General features: G+C 37.7%; 2 protein-coding genes across 3 annotated transcripts in view; both read right to left on the bottom strand.

The window, feature by feature from the left end:
• Positions 1-2,512, bottom strand: part of LOC119694827 (transcriptional repressor scratch 2) — a 36,493-nt gene extending 33,981 nt beyond the window's left edge. For both annotated transcript variants that reach the window (XR_007268171.1, XM_048632535.1), the window contains exon 1: positions 2,223-2,512. Coding sequence is in view for 1 of the 2 variants with exons in the window: in XM_048632535.1 (XP_048488492.1) it covers positions 2,223-2,403 (181 nt within the window). In the remaining variant the exon portion in view is untranslated. The remainder of the gene's footprint in view (positions 1-2,222) is intronic.
• A 2,092-nt stretch (positions 2,513-4,604) lies between these two features.
• Positions 4,605-23,481, bottom strand: part of LOC125491214 (zinc finger protein SNAI2-like) — a 52,642-nt gene continuing 33,765 nt past the window's right edge. Inside the window, exon 3 of the mRNA XM_048632670.1 lies at positions 4,605-13,543. Coding sequence (XP_048488627.1) covers positions 12,552-13,543 — 992 coding nt within the window. The 3' untranslated portion in view covers positions 4,605-12,551. The remainder of the gene's footprint in view (positions 13,544-23,481) is intronic.

Genomic DNA, 23,481 nt, shown 5'->3' with positions numbered 1-23,481 from the left:
TATATATATATATATATATATATATATATATATATATATATATATATATGGCAGCTTGAAAACATCTGACAGTCGGGTTGCCCACTTACCCGACAACTCTCTCAGCACAAGCTTGCTTGTGTTGGGGTCCACCAACCCGCACTAGGCCAGCGTGGTGGACTAGGCCTAAAACCCTTCCTTCATTGGAAGGAGACCCGTGATTCAGCAGTGGGGACATGATGGGTCGTGATGAATGAAGCTCGCAAGCAAAAGTTAGTACTTTTACTATGTAGGTATACATAAATAAACTTTTTAAAACGAGCTCGAATTTGATTTACTTGCATAGGATGAAAAGCGCCCATATATTTCATGAAAGGTCTTGAATGCATGGTTCAGAAATATGTTAATAACTGGATAAAGTTATATTCAGGAGGCTTTTTTGAGTTTTTTGTCGAAAGTTGAGGATGAACAATTAAATTTATAAGTATTATATAACTATATAAGTTTATATAAGTTATATAAGTTTATAGCTGAAGTGGCAGTGGGCTGGTCATATCTGCCGAAGAACCGATAACCGTTGGGGTAGACGAGTTCTCGAGTGGAGACCACGAACAGGCAAACGCAGCGTGGGACGCCCTCCTGCCCGCTGGACTGACGACCTTAGGCGGGTGGCGGGTAGTGGTTGGATGAGGAAGGCCGAGGACCGAGTGTTGTGGCGCTCCTTGGGAGAGGCCTATGTCCAGCAGAGGATGATTATTGGCTGATGATGATGATGATAAGTATATAAATAGTAACTTGAATTGATTGCCTAGACGTCACGTCAAAAATGGTGGTAGGCAAGTCGTGGCTTTTTTCAGTGGCTGAGACCCTACAGTTCATTAAAACTTATCAATAATGGAGGCTGGATATCGCCCATTCGCGAGCAGTCAGTAAATGGAAGCATTGAATTTTGAAAAATGTCATCAATTAACTTTTGTCTCAGACCCAATATGGTAGCGCTCTAAGTTTTAATTGTGCATCTGTGGCTTTTTGCGTTTGCGACATAGCCTAAAACCGAAGTCCTACTTTTTTGCTATGTGGTAAGTAGGTATATTATAAAGTATATTATGTTTAAGTCGTTGTGATCATTTAAGGAAAGTTAAACCGTTCAATTTTAATTTAATCATTTCCAGAAGCCATTATTCAGGTTGATTCGTTGAAAAGAACCAAATTAAGTGCAATTCCAAAACTTGGTTTATCACTTTTTGTTCGAAGGCTCATTATTAGATTTTAAGTTTTTTTGATTTATTTGTTGTAGAATGTAATTATTATAACGTAAGTCAAAATTGCAATACTCTCCAGGCCAGTTAGGTTAAACCAAGTACTTATGTTCCTTGGTAAACCAACATTTTCCATCACACTGACATACTGACCTCATGGTCACTGCCGTGGCCGTGGCGGGCTACCAAGGATACCATCCACATCGGCATTGTGGCAAACAAGGCGGTTGATATGTGAGCATTTATTTACTCAAACCTAAAGCTGGTTAGTATCCGAGTATTTATTTATTCAAAATTATTTTAATTAATGTACTTACTTACTTGAAATTTTAAAATAGCATGGCAATCAAAACTAAAAACGTAAAAATGTAGGTAACCTACGTTTTAATATTACAATTTAGATTAGATTTCGCTACATTATACCTACGAGTAGGTTCACCATATACAACTAAAAACAAGCAACGGGAGCGAATATTAAGAACAATTCAGTCAGAAGAATTTCTGAAACTCTTTCTACAACAATGGAATTGTTGCTAGGGGTTATCACAACCTACGGAAGTGGTAGTTCATTCTGAAAGGGTCTCTGCTGCAGTCCTTCAGCTTCTCTAACCAAGTGTGGAGTTCAAAGGTAACGGAATTAAAGCTATAAGGTCGACTTTCACATGACCCTCCACGCTGTCTGTTGTTGACATGAATCCAAAAGATGACATTGAGTGCCGGAGCTCAGCGACGGGACGTAACTAAGAGCAATTTGTTCAGCTTTCCAAACAAAAACAGCTCTTACTGCGGGCAAGTAGGAACGTTTCCGGATTTATTTTTCAGCGGTCGATCTCTATCGGTTTGTTGACTCAAGTTGTAGAGTCGATTCGTACATTGGGTACTATCGCATTGCAGAAAAGTTCCTTCGCTGGGGCATCTTAGGCTAATGAAGCGAGCTACAGATGTAAAGGTTAGGTTAGTGGTGATAGAAGAAGAAGAAGTTACCGTTGTAGAGGAGCGTGGGCTCGGGGTCGCGCGGCGGCGGGCCGGGCGCGGTGGCGGCGGGCGCGGGGCTGCCCGTCCCCCGCCGCCCCTCGCCCACCACGTCGATCTCCTCCTCGGACTCATCTCCGAGCTCCACCGCCGCCGCCGCCTTCCACTTCTTAGCCATGAGGCAACGCGGCATCGCGGCGCCCGCATCGGCCTCAGCGACGCCGCATCAGAGAAAGACAGAGAAAAGAGAGAAGAGAAGAGAGCCCCGAGCGAGCGGCGTCGTCGCGCGCGACCTGTGCGGTAGTGGCGCCGAGGGAGGGAGTCCACCGCTTATATAGGGGAGAGGGGTGCGCGCGCACTCCCCGCGATCGATGGGTGCTCCCCCTGCCGGAAAGTTTGAGACGTAAGTTCGCGAGTTGCCACGCGATCAACCAGTGGCAAGCGCGTGCGTGTGTGCGTACCCCGCATCCTCCACCGCTGCTCACTCGCACAAGTAGTCGATACCTACCTACGTGTACATATAGCAGCACCTACATATACCTTCCTACGTAGTCGTTGTTCGCACAGAGCCGACCGGCGATGTTACAGCCAACTTTTTGCAATCTTCCCGCAACTTGGTTTTTGTATTTGTCCTCATCCCTGCGGATGCTTTTTTGTGCTAAACTTGTTAGTCGCCGTTAAAAAATGCGGCCTTTGAAAGTGCACGTTAACTTGGAAAATTAATGTCGCTTGGGGGATGAAATGCTGAATTTAGGAGTTAGATTAGGCATGATGGTCTTGTTGGTTTACGAGGAATTCTGGGCCTATGTTAATCCGATTTGAGAGCCGGTGACAATAGAGCCGGATGCCCGGCGACCGGACGGGCCGCCCGGGCCGGATCGCTCGCCGAGCCTCGCTGGAAACTGAAATATTGCACTTCAGTCGCTTTTAATCCTCTTACCTAGTATTGCCGCTGCTATTTCCTAGCCGTTAGCGAAGTGGTCCGAACAATTGTTTACGTGTGTATTGTTAGAACTGTATTGCTTTTTTATAAAATAGGTATTGTTTTCACAAGTACAATTTAAAGAAGATTATAAAGAGTATCTTAGATCAATTACACATTACTTATAAAAAATATGTACTCGTAAGTATAACGAATTTGCAAGTAAAACTTCTCAAAACAATACGCGCCAAAGAACCATATAATCTTTATGCAACCTCGAAAACCTTTCTCCATCCATACTCAAGTCGACACCGAATATATTTAGAACATTTAGGTAGAATAGCTACACGTATGTAGGTACCGCACGCAAAATAGCTGACTCGTGGGCTGCGGGCGGCCACAAGTTGCACAGTATTGTGGGTTACTCTATCTTGACAAAATACAAACGAACGAAAGTTGTCATGGAATTGGTAGGTTTATCACAAGAAGATAGAGTCGTGGTTCGCTCGGAGACTTGGTTTATCGGCAGCTAGAGTGCGTGGGCTCCTCTGCAGACGGTACTTGTTGGAGGTCCGACCTCGCTTCCCGCCGCCGCCGCCGTGTGCCGTTCATTATCACCCACGTTCCAGCTCCCATTGTTTTAGAGCCCTCTCCGAATCGGGGAGTTTTTTCAGATCAAGTCCAATTTGTCATATAATGTAGCTCATGAAATGTTATAAGATTATACTACTCTTTTCTACTTTCCTCGTGTTTGTAATGAAAAGCACAGTTCACACTCGGGTGAACCCGCTATTTAGTCCCTCGGACTCCTCCTCTCTTCGCTCAGGTGCCAAACCCTGCCTTGGGTACTAAATAAGCTGCTTTCATCCCTTGGGTAAATTGTGCTATTATATGAAGTAGTCAGCAGGGCATTGTCAACCGCATGGACTACATTCTACAGGGGGTGAATTTTATAGCTGTGTGCCCGATCCGGCAGACAATTTTATTTATTTTACGGCACAAGATAAGCCGAAATAAAAGGATGCCCACAAATTTCAAATAGGGTTTACAGCGATTTCTTATATTTGATGTGTTTAGGAAAAATATCTATGAAACGTTGAACTGATTTTTTAATAGATAAGTAGTAGTTGTCTGTTGAATCATTTTTACTACGTCACTTCTGAATGTTTGTGTTAAAAAGTGCGGCATCTTTATTATTATGGCAACTTTTTACCCATATATAAATTACAAAATTAAAAAAATAAATACACATTACGATTTTTTTGGTGCCATAGGTTAACAGTTAGCAATTGTTTAAGGTTACTTGTGTGCTGTGTGCGACACCATCTTATATGAATGAGGAAGTCTCAGGACTGTTGTGGGTACCTCAAATTTGATCTAGTAGATGCATTTTTGTTCCTGATCAGTTTCACTTATCTTTAGGTATAAAAATTATGGATAATTTTGGACGTAGGGCGAATAAAAGAACATTATTTAGCAACTACAATTTATTTGCTTTACAATAGTAATAATGCCTAAATTACGAGTAATTACAAGCGGGTCAAATATTATTGCTGTTCATTGAATTGTCCTTTTTTTTGTTTTTTTTTTCACTTTTATATTTTAACGTGGGTGTGAACTAGGCCTAGCGCCCTATGTATTGATTTTGTTTTGATGAGACATCTTACTTCTGAATCAGTTTGTTTAGTACCTGTCAGGGCATTATACATTCTTTCTAACTAAAAAAGTATTTATGGATCGATATATAGGTATATTTAAAATAAGAGTCGGTTTTCTGATTTCCGTCTGTCACTATTACTCCTATTTGGCATAATTTGATTATTTCAACACATATCACCATCCATATACTAACTGTAATAACTTACTAAAGTATGATCGTACAAAAATTCTTTGTGATTTAATTACTTTTTTATAACAGTTGGCAACATTTTACAAGTACATATCGATTAATGTCATTAAAATTTAGCTTACAGAACTAAACATACAATTTGATATTAACATATTTACGCTTGGTGTGATACAATAAATTCGGTAACCACTGGTAGCCATTTTAGTAAGCCATATGTGAATAGGTCGATTGGCATCAAAAAAACCTCAGTTAGAGCTAGAACAAGAGCATTATTCATGTTCGTGTGATGTAAATCGACTATAAAGTTTGGGCCGTACTTATTTACCTCTCTTTGATGTCATATTATCATTAATTCCTGATCACATAATTAGCTTCTTATCATAAACCCAGATAAATAAAATACATTATTATTATATAATTATAATCCTTAAAATATATATAGTATGAGCGCTGTGGCCGTGGGTAAAATGCATTGTTTTATGTATACATAAGTTTTGACATAGAAATATTGGAAATTGCTACACGTGTGTGACTTCGGGAATAAAAATATATAAACTTTATGTTATCCCATATATATGCTTAAGTGCAGGTGCCACAGAGCTTTTCGTATATAGCACTTTAAGAAATATAATTTGGTTTGACTATTTTTGACGAAGGTACTTAAACAAGTATAATTAAATCTAAGTTTAACATAAATCTATTTGCTAGCTTTTCTACTCAGTATTATTAATAATACCAACCTTTTTATTAATGTACGATGTTGTAGGTATGTGACCTACAGGCAAGAAATATTAGGCAGAGTCTTTAGTAATGATGAAATTTAAGAAAAGATGGCTACAATAAAAAAACATAATTTCTTCATTATAAATTATACCTGGATGGAAAATTTTAAAAAACTTTGTTGACAAATTATATAATTATATCGATGTCGATGTTGTTCAAGTATGTATGGTATAATTACTATTTTTTCTATATATTATAATGTAGATAAACCGTTAATATTCTTAAATGCTATACGATGTAAATTTAGTTTTTAAATATATTTAATTTGAAAAGTCAATTATTGCTTGAGAATTTACACGTTTATTTGTCCCCACCCATAGATAACTTTTATGAATCCATAATAATAAAACTATTCCTGCTCAAAGTCGTTGTTTAATTGTATACAATAATATATATGTTATCTTATTGATCCTTTTACAAAAATAACTTTAAAATTTTCGTTGTTTAAGAGACAAATAATATTTAAATGAAATTCAGCAGAAATGAAACTGCGGCTACGGCGACGCCCGTAGGTGGGTAAATTCTTTGTGGCCAGGTTTAAGCGACCTTTTTAGCAAACAAGGCGGGGCAATACCCACTTAATAAGGTAAACTCGGACCGACCCTCCAGCTCTTAAGCCCCGCGCTATGCGACCTTTTTCCAACCCAACCTGTTTAAACTGTATAGGTACAAAGGGTGCTCCACCTTATTTGCCTTCGCAACTATTTTAATCTGAGAGTTATTTTTATTAAATCCCACCTTTCAACCCTTGTGTAACTAAGTTGAGAATTCCGCTGAATCTACTAAACGGTTGTAGGTAACATGTTAGCATTTGAACCGGAGTTGTCGAATGAACGTTTGGAAGTTTTGAATATGAAAGTAGACGATGGCAGTCAGCCTGGCAAGTTTTCACGGTGTAATAAGTTGCTCTATTTGCGTTTAATTATTGATATTAGGAAATATCTCCTAATATTCATTATTTTTTTAGGGCTGACATACACTTACTTCATATCTGCATTTTGTCCTGAAAGTAATTAATATTTTTAAATATAATTTTATTATTTAGTTAAATTAAAAATAGTATAATTATAAGTTAAAATAGTATTTTATTATTGTACCGTCGCCGTGTTGGATACATTTTCATTTTATAATTGAACATAGGAGTTATAAAAAGATTTCGGCATTCATATATTTTATAGAACAATTATAATTTTATCATTAAATTTAGAAATGCATGCGAGTACTAATTTTTAAAGGTACACGAGTACCACCTAAAGCTCTCCAAATATTGTAAATAAAACACTCGGTTAAGTATACTCGTATATATAAAAGTTATCTTTAAATAGTTAAGTAATATATTATTATTAAATTTTGATAAAATTGTACGAATTTATTGCTTTTTATTGCTTTAATTTAGTTAGCCGAAACTTGATCCTAATTATTTTTTTCTTCCTTGAACAAGAAAGTTTTTCATTTAGTATAAAATCTAATAAGTGTTTTAGCAGGGATATCTAACTTATTTATGTATGGCGTTTTTGATGATGGGGAATATAGGTATGTTTTTGTTAATATTTAAAAGGGAAAAATAAATTAGTAGCCAATGAATAGACTGAGGTATTTGTGAAGCGAAAAGTATGATTGTATAAGCAAATACATACATAAAATGAGTGTATTTTTGAGAGTTAGTAAGCGCCTAATGGAATTGTATACATATTTATTTATCAAAGGTCATACACTAAAAATAAATAAATATTCTTAAAACTATAAAATTTAAAGTAGTGTATTGCTTTTAGTTCTTAAATGCTAAATTACAGCTAATGCTATTTCTACACTAGAGGTACTAAACCTGACTAGAAATTGAGATCCTACATGATTATAAATAAGAAACGAAATCGTATTACTCGTATGTAATAAAAAATACAGTGTTGATTAAAATGAAAAAAAAAATTGCAGTGGTTACGGTCGCGTATTACAATTTGTGAATAAGATACAAGGCCATTATTTTATTTATTTTGTGAACACAGCTTTATCATTCTTATGTTACAGGAAGTGCGCTTGTGTGATTCCTACTTTCTGCACCTGAATGGCACAATTGGTCTTTTCATGGACTTAACATTTTAAGCCAAGTTTGATTGATTGCATGTATTTAAGATGTTGTATACATATAAAGCCACGTACAGACCGGCCCAACGAACGCCCAACGAACACCCAACGATGGATATTTATCATACATAATACAGGGCAGATTGCAGCAACGAAGGTCAACGAAATCAGTTCGTTGGCGTTCGTTGGGCCGGTCTGTACGCGGCTTTATAGAGATAAGTCGTGAAAAGTAAGAAGTGCTGTAATCAATAAAATATTAATTTATATAATTTGCCGAGAATCCCATCAAAAGTGTTGTACCTAGTTGTTTATTAGGTTACTTAAATCAAATAAAATATTTAAAAATATAATGATGTTAGCTGTATGTCACGAAACTATAAGTTACATTATAGGTATCTCGATGAAATAAAAGAGTTGGTAGGTACATATATTTTTCATATGTCTTAGCAATATCTGTAAAACTGAAATTCATAAAATATTTTTTAAGAGTTTTGGTAACGGCGTAATGTTACTTACAATATTCAGACAAAAAAGTGTTATAAGTATTTTAATTTTACTCGAACCCAATTCAAAATGGCAATCCACATCGGCACCAACACCGATCTAAACCCTATTTCAAACGTTTACATCATTTTTTGGAATCTGCTCAAATAACCTATTCCGTTGTGAGATTTGGAAGACTTAAGTCGATGACGAGCAATGACTCGATTTACTACTAATTAATCGATTATCTTGTAACACTTCGGATCAGTCTTTGACTATACAGTTTCAATGGAAACTTGCTTTAGTGCGGGATTCAGAAATTATGTAACATAAAAATGTTATGTACTACACGTTAATAATACGTGACTGTTTTTAGGATTATGCTGTAAACTAAACCAGTCTAGGTCGTACAACTACACAATCTTATCGTAAAATAGATATTTACCTCTCTGTCAATTGATATTTTAATGCATAACAATATGTACAAGTACATGTCAAACATCTCTTAAACCTTTTCGTCGTAATACAGTTTAATTTATACGGCATCTTAATGGCAGTCAATTTATTTTTATACCTAATTTAACTTTATTAAGTTAAGTATTTAAGCACTTTATTGTTAGGCAGTTTTTTATACGCAGCTTTGCAAACGTTTCTGAATCCCAGACTACTTTTAGAGCAATTGACGATGAAAACTCTCATGTACCTAATGGCCAGTGCGGTTTTTAGACACTATTAAAACAACTTATATCTATGTGAGGAATTGACTACATCTAAATTGACGATTTATATGTAATAATAATACTTACGCGAGTACAACGTAATATAATATGGAGTGCGTTTCTTTGTATACTGTGAGTGCAACATACATAAATAATTATTATAAACGTATGAATTTAGGAAATATTTATTAAACCTTTGAAAATGCGAAATTTATGATACCAAATACGGAATTTCTGCAATATATCTCAATTTCAATATATGAATATTTATGTGCATTTATATATTTCACCTGGACACTGTTTCGTTGCAATGTATCAGAGTACTAGTTTTTTTATAAACTGCCCAACATTCACAATGGTTTGTTTTTTGCTAGTACAGTCAACAAATCATATTGCGGATCATATTACCCACAATAATAAGTTAGTTTAATTCTAAAAGAGCTGAAAAATAAATCATTGATAAATACTCATAGCTCTATTGATTAAATATTTTAAACTTTGTGATTTATTTGTTGACTTAACGTTAGTTATTTTTATGTATTACTTTGTTTTGAATCTTGTGGAATCGATTGTGAATGTTTACCAATCTAATATCATTTAAGTAACTTAAGATTATGTGTAAAAGTATTCATTCACTATTTACACAATTGTGTTAAACAATTATTATTGTGACATAGAACGTAGCACACTTGCAAGGACCTTATGACTAAATGTAAAAAAAAACGACACCAAAAACAAAGCAATATACGCAATTTAACAAAATAATAAATATCTTAATTACTAATAACATCTTAAAACACTTTAAAAATACATATTTTCTTTTCCATAGATTTGCCACCGCATATTATCTAATCATTTTGTAAACGCTTTCTCAATTTCACTTAAATATTTTTTGATTCGTATCTAAAAGAACAAAATAAATAAAATTTAATCATAATGATCTATATGGGACACATAAATAGATTGTATATTATATAACACAAATGTGTAAATAATTACGTGCTAGTTACATATAAACATCAACTAAAAAGAGGTAACCTAAAGCTAGAGTTTCGTGCCAAAATATTATACTTATTTAAATATTTCAGCGATAGCGATTCGCAATATGACGTCATAACAATTTATCACTAATGTGTTCGGTCACAACATGATATTTTAGGCGGATTTTCACTGACAGCCGTCTCGGTCGGCCGGCAACTGATGCATTCGTTATGCATCAAGTCTTTACAATCAGTTTGAGAGTAGTGTTGAGTTAGAGAGTCCATCATTGTGTGACGACATGTCAGTCTCTAGTGTGTGTGACGGCGCATGCCTACGTCGTCGCGACGATGCCCTGCGTACTGCCGTAAATTGACCTTCGGCTGCGTTCGGCGAATAACGTTGACAATTTAGTATAGATATAAAACTATGTATACAAAATGTATTTTCGTTTCAAAAAAGTAAAATCAATTACCGTCTGATGCCGAGGGCCGAGACGGCCGTACATACTGCTTAAGTCTTGCTCGTCAACCTAGGTAATATACAAATAAACACTAGCATGTATTCTACGTACCTACCTCTACTCTAGTATATTACGGCATGAACTAGTTAACTTGTTAAAACTATTTATAAAAAAAATGGTGTTCTCAATTTGATATAATTGTATATTAATGATTGATATTGTTAAATTACCGATCCTATTGGACGCGATTCTGAAAAACTAAATGTTAAAATTTTGCACCGTCAAATTCTTAAACTCTGAACTGACAAAACCTTAAAATTATTTAAATATACGTTATTTTATTGGTGTTCTCTATGTCAGTTTATTTACGGCTCTATATTTACTACTTATTTCAATTTTCGGATTCAATTTTAAGTCGTAGCGGCTTAGTTATCATTAACAGTACAGTTATCTCACGATTAATTTTGGTACGAAACCCTAGAATTCAACACACACAAACTTATTCTAACTGTAACTTACTTGACTAGATCTACGTATATTTCTCCAAACACTAAGATCATTATATCATACATAACAGTTGCGGGGTCATTATAGAAATCGAACGAGCGAACGAACAAGAGCTGGCATGCAATCGGTTCGCTTCATACAAGACGAGTCGTGGCTAGCGCAGCGGCAGCGCTCCGAATTTTAGGGAGAACAAAAGTTTAGGAGCCAACCACGACTTTATCTCGCTGCGTGTTTTGCCGATTGCGTGACAACTCTCGCCGTTCGTTTGTCGATTTCTATAGTGACCCCCCAGCCATCGTTGAGCCCAGCGCCGTGCGAACTGAGTGCAAGCTTGATGACACCGCACAGGGGCTGGTGGTAATTTTGGCCGCAATCGCATCGTCGTTTAGTCTTTCACGTGAATCATTAGGTTAACGACAAAAGTTGTTCAGAATGACGAGCTGGGACTCCCTGTTTCGGTTTATCATACGACTTTGGTAACGTGAAGTGAGTGTGAGATCACACTTATCGCTTATAAAGCTATATTTATCGTTCAGTTCGCACGTTTGCAATGGTTCAATTATTTTACTTAATTCATGTTTGAGGCCGTCCTCCAGAGATACCATTCAAATATTAAAAGACCATAGGGCGGGCCACCCTATACTAAGCCAGTGTTATATAATTATGTAAATATTTTTTCTTGATCGGGTATATATTTCAGTAGGTCACTGACCCATGTGTCCCATATACTCGTACTTAACAAATGCCATCACAAGACGCGACACGCGAGTGTTTTAACATAAAACGCGAGGTTAAGTGGCCACTTAAATGAATTAATTTGACTTGAATAAGTTCCTAACTAAATGGTTTTCTTTCCATTCAATTTAAACTGACTGAAAAATGCGATTGATGAAGTGATGAAGCTAGTGGAGTTGTTAGTAATGTTGTGAGTGGGTGTGGTGGAGGCGGCCCGCCCCGCTAGAGAAGTGCAAGTGCCTTGGTCCTCTCGGGGCTACTCTACTCTACCCCTATTGCCTAACACTATGCTCGAGACACTAAGATCGTTAATTTTATTGCTCTCTTTGTACCACAGCTCGACGGTTTCTTTAAGTCTCTACGTATCACCGTAACTACTCACTAAAAAAAACTCACCACGCAAACCGTGCTTAAACTAACCTACCTACAGTGTAAATAAAGCCTACTTTCCATACGCTGGCTCTAGCCGAATTGACTCGATTCCCTCCGTCCGTCGTGCCCGTACTATAATTGAAAAAATACAATTTATTACTCCCCCTTTTACAATTACATAAATCGAACATTTAAATTTAGAGAAGAGCCAAATACGTTAATTTAGGTACATAGTTATTGCTTTTTAATTCCCTCGACACCGTCGACACTATGAGTTCTAGCCTAAAATTCTTTTTATTTTCGAATAAAAAGATGTAAAGAAGTTAATAGAGAAATCTTTTCGTTGCAATGTTTTTGTGGTGCGACAACGTCAACGTTTACCAGCACGTCTGTACAACCGTTGTCGTGGCCCGAGCGCGCGGCGGCGGCGGCGGCGGCGGCGCGGCGCTCACTCGTCGCGCGTGCACGCCGACTCCTGGTGCTTGTTGAGGTAGCTCTTGAGCGCGAAGCTCTTCCCGCAGCGCTCGCACTCGTGCTTCTTGTCCTGCGAGTGCGTCTGCAGGTGCGCGCGCAGGTTGGAGCGGTCCGCGAACGACTTGCCGCAGCTGGCACAAGCGTACGGCTTCTCCCCCGTGTGAGACCGCAGGTGCCCGCGCAGCAGCCACGGCCGCGAGAACTGCTTGCCGCACACGCCGCACACGTGGCCCATGCGGTGGGTCAGCACGTGCATGGCCAGCGCCGGCATGGACACGTACGCCTTGTTGCACTCCGGGCAGCGCTTGGCGGAGACCGAGTCGAGGCTGCGGTGCGTCTGCTTGTGGCGCGACAGGTTGGACGACGTGGCGTAGCGCTTGCCGCACTCGTTGCAGTCGTAGCGCGCCTTCTCCTTGGGGTCGCGCGCGGCGGCGGCGCGCTGGATCACGGACGTGGGGATGGACGTGGGCTGCGGCTCCTCCTCCAGCTCCTCCAGCTCCTCCACCTCCGCCACCTCCTCCAGCTCCTCCACGATGGGCAGCTCCTCCGCCTCCAGCTCCAGCTCGATCTGCGGCGGCTCGGGCTCGCCCTCGTACACCACGACGGGCTCGTCGGCGTACTGGATGGGCAGGTCGGGCACGGAGCCCACGTTCTGGTACATGGCGGGCTCCTGCGGCTCGTCCGCCAGGATGTAGATGTTGGAGGCGGGCTGGATGGTGTAGGTGTAGAGCGGCAGCATGGGCGGCTCGGGCGCGTGCAGCACGGTGACCACGTGCGCGGGCGGCAGCGGCGGCAGGCTCTGCGCCAGCGACAGCAGGTCGTGCGCCGCCTCCGTGTCGGCGGCCGAGCGCCCCGCCAGCCCCCCCGCCCCGCCGCCCGCCGCCGCCGCGTCCGCCGCGCCCGCCTCGCCCGCCGCCGCCGCCGCGCCGCCGCCCTCGATCTCGGCATACTCGCCTGTGCTGGGTTCTGTAGACAGAAAAGACACGGTATGTGACAATGATCTCTGGGAATTGCGAAAACTGTAAGTGATGTAATCAAGCATGCCAAGGTTTAAAAACGATATGCTTGTATTCTTAGATGTGCTCGAAGAATTAGGTACTTCATCACAAAATGGGCACTGACTTAAAACTGGTAGACAGGCAGCTTAATACTAGGCGGGCTGCTCTGGCTACAGATCGCGTGGAATTAATTTCACAGCATATCCATGGATTATTTACTTTCTTTGTTGGAGAAATACAAGTGATATAATATTTAGTTAGGTATATCTACAGTACACTATAGTTCTAAAGGTTCTAAGATACTAATTATTCATTGATTAGGCAATTAGTCAGTATTCCCAATCGCCTTTTCCTCCCGAGACATCCAAAGATGAACTCGTCATTAAGGCCCTGTTTCACAATGTCTGGTTAGTGGCTACCTGTGAGATAAAATACATGCTGTCACTCTCTGTTATTATTTTTTTGACAGTGACAGCATGTGTTTTATCTTACAGGTAGCCACTAACCATACATTGTGAAACAGGCCCTAAATGTCATAACACTGCAGCAGAAACAACAATGGGCAAACAACGTCAAATCTGATTATATCACCGCAAGTAGTTCCCAAGTTGCTGAACGCGTCGACATCTAGCGCTGGTTTGTGTGGGAACGCCGGCAAAGCTTCAAAACTCCAGTTCCAGGAAATTCTCATCAACTAGTCGAGAGGTAATAATTCCATTATTCCCATTCTCGCATTGGCACGGCACTAATCTGTTTGAGAACTTGTAGAGCTGCATGTGAGCCCGTAAACCTCACGAATTTCCATGTAAGATCGTAAGTAGGTACCTATTTATTCATCTACTTTATCTACTTACAAGCTTCACGTAAGAGTTTCGTGTGCGTGGTTTCTAGGATATAGAATAAAGCTTACTGACCTCTATTTACCATTACAGTCTCTGTTTAATTTGTATAACTTCCTAGATTATTATAGTACTTATTGGATTCTAAGAAATTTATGAATTCGACACAAAAAATCACTCTTATTTATATACTAGCTGTTCCCGCGCGCTTCGCTTCGCCTTAAAAAGTTTTACCCGTGGGAATTCCGGGATAAAAAGTAGCCTATGTTCTTTCCCAGGGTCTAGACCGTATGTATACCAAATTTCATTCAAATCCGTTCAGTAGTTTTGGCGTGAAAGAGTAACAGACAGACAGACAGACAGACAGACAGACACAGTTACTTTCGCATTTATAATATTAGTTAGGATACTTGCAAATTTTATTTATTCATTCTATTAAGCATTTCTAGATCATTATAAACATTTTCGAGTGTAAACTTTGTGAAAATTCCTGAGAGCTGTTACTTTTGTGCTGAAACTCTGTTATTTTATTACGTACTTATGATCGATCGTTTCAGCTTCTTTCAGGATCGAGTGGCCCCAGAGGACGCAGGATTAGATCCTAACTTTTAGCTTCAGGTTATGTTTTATAACATTTGCATATTTAGAAGTAAAATAAAAATCTCTTTATAAAATGGTTTTGAAACGGATAAGATTTTAACCTATTATTTGTGAGAATTGTAAGTAAGTAAATTTTTGAATAAAGACATTTTATTTTAAATACACTTACTTATTATACCTATATGTTTACTCGTATCAAGAGGTCTGAGTCAAAAAGTACATCAAAACGTGTTTAACTCTCTTTTGATTGTGATTGACTTCTCACTACCCCTTTGGAGATGATAACAGGTAGCAAAAGTATTATTTTCATTGGTCCATGTAGTTACTAAATCGTTTGGTCTGCCTTTGGTCACCCACAATTTTATCAAAACATTCAACAGCGAATATATATTGAACTGAATATTTTAATTGAAAAATAACTGTGTCAAAATTTAATATTGACAAAGTGAATTCCAACAACATAACATAAATAATACTCGTACTAAAATCACACTGTTTACTGAAGTAATGAAATATCAAACATATGACCAAACCTACCTGGCTAACCACAGCACAGGCTACTATAATGTTTGAAAACTAGGAATGCAAATACGTTAACAAAGTATAATATATCTAATTAGGTATAGAACAAAATACACTCAAGGGCAAAGAAACAGTTCCACTTAAAAAATGCAGACACCACATAGCCTCAATTTTTGTAAACATTTAATCGGATATTTGAACAACATGCTTGTATTTTCAGTTGCTTATATTCTGATGCGCCGTTAAATGTACTTGAATACTGCATAAAGCGTCATTAAGTTAGTTTTTTCGGTATAGAAGTAATTAGGTGATTTTCTTAAAGGAACCTTTTCATTTCCCGTGCGTGTATATAATAAGGATTTAATTACAATTAAGTACACCACTTACTCTAACATCGTGAGGAAATCTGCTCATCTAGATTCTAGATGTGTATCCTAAGCGTATTGTACTCATTAAAAAGGGAAATACGGCTCGCGACCTACCACATGAGTACAAATGTACAGGGAGAAGTGGGTGGCTCGCTTGCGAGTCACCTCTGATTACCCATTCGGCGATTACAGTCATGACTAGTCATGAGCATATTATATGTCTGTATGTAATTTTAGGTCATTGCAGCTTTTCAGATATGTCGCGTGAAAGTCAATAAGTATATGGGAGCCAGCAGCTGCCGCCAAGGTGAAGATAAAGAAAGTCTTCAATAAGTATATCATTATACTGCACCATCATTAGCAACTGACGTCAGCAAATACGTAGATAAACCCTTAATAAAGTATTACTTATATTAATTTAAGTATTTTCAATGTAATCCTTTTAGCATTTATCTATATTTCTCTACGTATGTCGTAATCAGCATGGACAGTATGCGTTTTTACTGAGTTTTTTGAGTTGCGAGCTAGCGCCATACCTACTGAGACGATTTTTATTTCAATGCACTGCTCGTTGGGTTAAGGAAAATATACGAGTACACTTATCATCGACACAATTAGAAGATTTTTTTTTTACTTATTTGAATAAAAAGTAGGTAGCAGATTTCGTTACTATAAAAAATATGACTAGTTAAAGTAAAAAGTATTACAAATGGTCCGACTGAACTGAACCTTCAATAAATTCGCTGCTCCGTAAATTGTACAAACAGACTATGTTTTAAATCAATATTTTCTCGCCACTAACAAGTCTGTAAATTGAGACGTTCTATTTTCTCTTCAGGGCCTCAAGTCTGCTAAGGAATGGCGGCTCAATGCTGTGTCGTCTGAATAGTTTTCCGACTTTAGGTATCAGTTTTATCTTGGTTAGTGAGTCCCAGTAGTGCAATATGAAACATGTAACACTTTTTACTGTTTATTTAAAGAACTAACGTTAGTAAGTTCTTTAAAAAATATGCAATAAATAGTCTCTAAAACACAGATAAGGAATGCCTATAGTGCGAAACCAATGCTGCCGACACACAACTGTGCCGCCATTCCTTAGCAGACTTGGGGCCCTGGAATCCTGCTCCAGCGAACGGCCCGGGCCGTCTCTCGTTCCTTTCTGTAAAATATACTGCTTCTTCTGTCGTTTAACTAAATTAACAATTGCATGAATTACAATTAGTTTTATTTATGACAGAAATAATATGAAAAAATAAAGGATTCCGGTTGAAATGAATTCCAAGACAGGGTTTAGTATATTATATAATATGTACATATTATAGGGTTGCTCACTAGTAAGAAGTACCTACGTCCATTCTTTCTACAGTGCTGTGTCGACCAAAAGTTACTAAAATATTACGATATCGGCCAGTTTTACAAGGAGGAAATATTGTAATCGCTATCCTGTGTTTCATTGTGGAGATGAAGTTATTTTTTTTGCATATAAGCTCAAACTCCTGTTTCTGAGCTCAATAAAATAGAAAAAGTAGCTTATACGAATATCGTGTATAATAATAACGAAAGAGTGGTTCCGCTTTCCCGTTTCCGCTCTAGCTAATAAATCGCTAGTATAAACTTTCCCTGTGTTGTGATACTAATTAATAGCTTATCGTACTCTTTTTAAATAGTATCCTACGTATGAATCTTGTTTGTGCTCAATAAAGCTTATTGTATTGCACTTAATTAATTAAGTAATTTTCACTTTGTAACGTTAGCATTAATTTATTATGTGAATAAATTGTTACTTTAAATGGCAAATTGCGAATCGGTAAAATGGTGAGAGAATGGGCTATACTAGATATTTTAGTCAGCCAATTGTGGCTTATTGAGAGATTCCTGTGTCCAGCAGTGGATATGACTGACACGACTAGCTGATCATCAGCATAGGTACTTAGAAAGGTACTGTCGCATATATGGAATACGGGTGTAAAAACCAATGCCTGCGCCAACTACAACATACCAATATTCAAAGATGAGGCGAGAAGGAGACAAAATTCAAACTAATTACTACATTGAATCTACATACTGCATGGGAAGTGCGAGTAAACGTGAATTTGTATGGTGTGGGAGAACTACACACTAGCTCCGCACCATACAAATTTAAGACAATTTCATTGGCAATTATTATTATTATATATATTATTACTATTGAGAAACACCTATACTTGGCCCTCTACACTCTGTTGTGTATTGACAGACTAGAAACGATAAAAAAACGAATCCACTCGTTTCACCCACTCACGTATAGAATAAAAGTTCCTCCCGAGTGAGAACACTCGGCAACCGCGACCAGGCATTGTGTGAACTAAACCAACTTGCGAAAGCACCGGGGAAAAAAACATCGTCCGTACAAAGTTTTGTGTTCCTCTAGAACTTTTACTTAGCCTCCAGCAGTGTTGAGACACATACCTTATTAGTGAAACATTACATAACTGTAGACCTATTGATAGGTAATATGTGTCAATAGCGGGACGTTAGTTCCCAGTAGTCCAACAGTGTATTCCCTTTCAAATGTCTGTTTTTAATATCCGTTTGATTGGAACTCAAAAAGATTCGACGTTTCAAGATTGCCATGAGAGCATTTTTTTAAGGTTTATTTTAATTTTATACGTTATCTCTGCCATATCCTAATCAAATACAGGCCGATGCCGTACAACGGACATAAATAGTTTTGCTAACATTACATAATTAGTGGCTTCGATTAAGGTTGCTATGCTTCCGGTTTGAATTGTATTTTATAAGTATTATTAGCATGAACAAATGATGTTGAATTAATTATGACACTTCGACAAATCAGAAGGCTAGCCTAGTTTAAAATAGGATACTTTTTAATTCCATTCATTTCCATTACGATGCGGAAATTGAAAAATAGCATTCAATATTCATCGTTCAATTTACTATATTTTATCCGAAGCATCGCTCGCTACTTCTATTTAGATAAAAAGAGAGGATACAGAATAGAGATTAAACCTTTTATGCTTACTTAGTATGAAATCAGTGGACATGCTACTACTTCTGTAAAAATTTTAACAATAATAGGGCTATAAAAATTGCATAAGCAAAATTATTTGGATGGCCCTCTAAGAAGAAGAAGAATTTATCGAAAGCCTCCACAATATCGAAGAGCAATCGATTGACTACCGATAGTTGATACATCGTGCGGAAACACTACGTTCTGTGAGAGGTGCGAGCAACGAGCACTCAAATTGCTGCACTCGAGTAATCGCGTTTGGAAACGTGCGCCGATTATTGTGGGATCGTTCATTTCTCAAATACTCGACTGTGGCAGGAATTTTTTTACATTGAATAATAACTAAGGGTACACCCAAGATACTCACAAAAAATAAAACAATTTTGAAAAATTGCTGACACTGCACACATGCGCAATTCTAGTTGTATAAGTAGTCAAAATAAATTCACATTTCGTTAAATTTCCCTAATTTAATTATGTACATTTAGTTTTACGTTATGTGTACTTATGATATATTGCAATATGTACCTACCCTATAGTACGATGTTTGTATACCAATAATATAATACATAATAACATTATATGCTGTATTACTCGCTATTACATTACATTTAAAATTAACACACGAGGTATTTTATTAATAAGTTTAATTATCTTAATTTATTATAAAGAATGTAAGCCCGCTGTGTGCATTACCTCAATAGCATCTGGCATCAAACGCGGTTTCATTCCGGGCTACATTCCCGTAATATACGAATACATGTACAATTGTACAGGGTGTTGCAAAAATTGTACACTAAGCCGAAAGGGGATGAATCTGGAGTCTCTTAACAATATAATCATGAACTTTTTGAAATTAGTGAAATAAAACCCTTTCGGCTACCATTTACATTAGCAGTGAACGTTTACGGCCTTATGATAATGATGATACAAATAAACTAACACATAACAGAACTGAGAACTGGTCACAGGGCTCCGATCTAGAAGAGTTATTTTATTTATAGTTTTAGTTACATAGGTTTAGGTCCTCGTCCTTATCTCTTGTGTATTAAATTCTTTATATAACACTTGTAAAGCCCACTTGACTACTAATCGCATATACCTATCATCGTCATGAAACTCATTCATGATCGTGTCATGACTAAGCCATGCCATTTACTTGCTCGGCATTACCATTGCAAAGGGAAGGGGTGGGGAGGAGAGGGGAAGTCAATGCATTAAGTTACATTAATGCTTGATTACATTGAATGCCTGGGTTTGCTCTTTGACAGGTCTATCATAACTAACTGCATGTATTGCGGCTAAATTGAGATGATGTTAACCTATATACAATGTGTCTCTCGATAAATTAAAGCTATTAAGGTTAGACAGAAGGTTAAGCGCCTCGAATAGAAAAAAAAAACTTCCGTATGTTTAAAGTTTTTCCGAAACTGCCAATTTTTACGGCTTTTTCATGATAATTCCATTTTTTTGAACCTACCTCCCAGTACCTAGTTCCTCTACATAGAAGTTCATGTAAAAAACGTTTGTTTTTTGCGAAAACGACATTGTAGATTGGGTTTTATATATATCTGTGTGTATATGTGTATATCTGTGTAGATATAATAATTATATGAGCTGTCTGATACCCATATTCGAAGCTATATGCCGGAAAACCTCAAATCTATTTCAGTAAACATTGACAAGGAAATTACTACTATTACTTATCATGTAGAGCGGTGGTAGCTCAGTCGGGTAAAGCGCCCGCTTCTCACGCCAGAGATGCGGGTTCGAATCCCGGCGCTGACATGTACCAATGAGTTCTTTTCTGAATTTAAGTACAATGTATACCATCGCTCTTACGGTGAAGGAAAACATCGTGAGGAAACCTGCATATCTAGATTTAGCACATCTAGATATGTGAACCCACCAACCCGCAGTGGACCAGCGTGGTGGGAAATGGTCCAAGCTTAGGAAGGCAGTTTAGACCTTGGGGATATGCACAAAGGTTCCATTCGAGAGAGCCAGGTGCAGGTACTGACACCCCCACAGAGAATAGAATAGAATAGAATATCATGTAATACTGTATGAGTGACTCTGTATGAATATTGGTAGTTACAGAATGAACACGTATTTTTCCATGAACTTTCATTTGAAAGCCTAGGCAGTTAAGTGGTAAAGTGTAGTTCATCCACATTTCTATTTCAATTACTATCAAAAGTCATATTGCAGATAACTATTCCATCACATTAGCTAAGTACATGACTTCAAAGAGCACACCGCGATAGAAACGAACAGCTCGATTAATATCTATCCATTTCCGGATCCAAAATGCAATTTACTTAAATAGAAAGCGTACTTACATCGTGTAAATTTTACTAACATTATCTTTCTATTTTGCGGAAATCAAAAATTAATAAACGTCATAGTACTAAATAGACGCCTATTCTCGTATAAAAGCCTTATTCTTCAATGGTGAAATTGGGTCCCAGCTACGTTACGGCAGATTTGACAGATAATGCAGTCTACTGACAAACAGTCTAGTTATCATGTCAGATGTCAACAAAACTTAAGAGGCTTGTCATTACTCCAAGACCTCTCCAAGTTACAATAAGAATATTCTCCGTCGAGAACCGAAGCCGGGACCGGTTCCCGGCAAATTGCTCGTTATGTCGACACAAGAGGCTTTAACTTTCAGCCTGTGCGGGAATTTGAATAAATAGTGCATTTAATGTGCAGCTATTGAAGCGAAAGTAGGTATACAGGTATGTTGTTAATAACATTGTTAGATTATAAGTTAATCTTGATTAACCGTTTAAGCCGTTATAACGTCAGATAATAGGTCACGTATAGGTGTTCGATATAAGAAATACTAACACATAAACAGAGTCTAGCAATTATAAATAACTTTTCAAGAGGTAAAAAGTGGGAGTTTTTTTGTCAATAACTAAGCCCTAATTAAGAAGTGTATAAACTTACCACGATAGTCGATAGGGTGTTGCAAAAATATTAAGCCAAAACCTACATATGCAACAAATTCGCGATTTCTTAATATAATTTTCCATAGAAATTTTGTTAGTCACGTTCTATGGCGAATGTTTTTTTTTAATTTCAATTTTGCAATTCTGATTTAATTTTCGAGCTTAGATATACCTAACTGCTGCACACGTAGATTTCGGTTTGGCATACCATTTTTGCAACATTCTGTATAGTAGATTCCGTATTATTTACATGTTTTTCTCGAAATTCCTAACCACTACGTGTTAAGGGTTATATTATATTATAATATTATATAATAAGTATTAAACTGAAATTCGCACCTACAAAAAGTTTTCGTCTACATGTTAATATATTTTGCGGAATTTTACTTTCGCGTACAAGCATCCCGCAGCCGCGGGACTTGGGGAGAAGTTTGCGCGACGCGGTTTACCAAGTTCACTGTTGAGCTCTCCGGATCCCGCGGAGATCCGTGTGCTGACGGGAGTAATGTGCGAGTGGAGAGATTGAACAATCAACGTTTTGCACTTTTATTATTGTATTGTAGGTATAGTTTTATTCATAAACAAATTACATTGTATTTGAATTTCCATGCACTTTTGCACCTCGGTTTTTGATTTTGTATAAAAGTTACACACTTTTTGCTTCTGCTGACTGTACTCTCGTCACGAAATCACTGACCTAAAAAGAGTTTATTGTGTATTTCTATTGTCCTTTGGTGGCTTCGAAAACCGATTTATTAGGTACCATTTTTGTTAAGCAGATTTAAAAAAATATATCTATACATAAGTAGCTTTATAGCAAAATGGAATAGTTACGAGTAAAGCGCATTCTTGCACTATAAAATTTTTGGCCGATGTTTATAATTACTGCACTGTACCTACGGCTTGCTAGAATGTTATCCATAGTTTAAATTAAGTACCTAACTATGTTTTTGCGTTGGACTGTTCGTTTCCCACTTCGTTGCGTCGCTGCTGGTTACTAGTCGCGGGTTGGGGATCAGATCCATTATTTTTATACAGGGTGTTTCGGTGACCGAAGTGTAAGTGTTATAGTATACCGTATACCGTAAAGTGGAAGATCAACAAGAAAAGAAACATGTTTGCACACGGTGCGTTTATACAATATATTTGTAATGACGACTAAAAGCTGAGAGTTTGCTGTAATCTGGCAAACTCGCTTTTTGCATAATACTTACTATAAAATGTATAAAAAACTTTAGCAGCTTCGATCGCGTGATAATTTTTACCACCATACACTCTAGAGTATTTTGTTTGCCTTATCAAATATCAAAATGGCAAATTTAATCCCGTGTAATCATTTCAGAGGTATACATACCACATACCTGTGAATCAAATTATAACCTAGGGGGAAATCCGAGGGGGGTAAATAGGGCGTTGTCCCGTGCGACTGTCTCGAAAACGGAAATCAGCAGGATGATTGCCAACCTCCGTTATGAGACGGTCCTGCAAAAAGTAACTAAGTAAGAAAAGAAGTTTCTATTTTTTATTCGTTCTAAAGTGACAATAATTCTTGAAGAAAGTCAAGTAAACTACTCTACTTTCGGAAAACGCTCTTTTAGTAAGCTGGT

The sequence above is a fragment of the Plutella xylostella genome, chromosome Z (assembly GCF_932276165.1).
Source record: "Plutella xylostella chromosome Z, ilPluXylo3.1, whole genome shotgun sequence".
NCBI classification, from domain to species: domain Eukaryota; kingdom Metazoa; phylum Arthropoda; class Insecta; order Lepidoptera; family Plutellidae; genus Plutella; species Plutella xylostella.
This window is presented reverse-complemented; position numbering and strand designations above follow the sequence as displayed.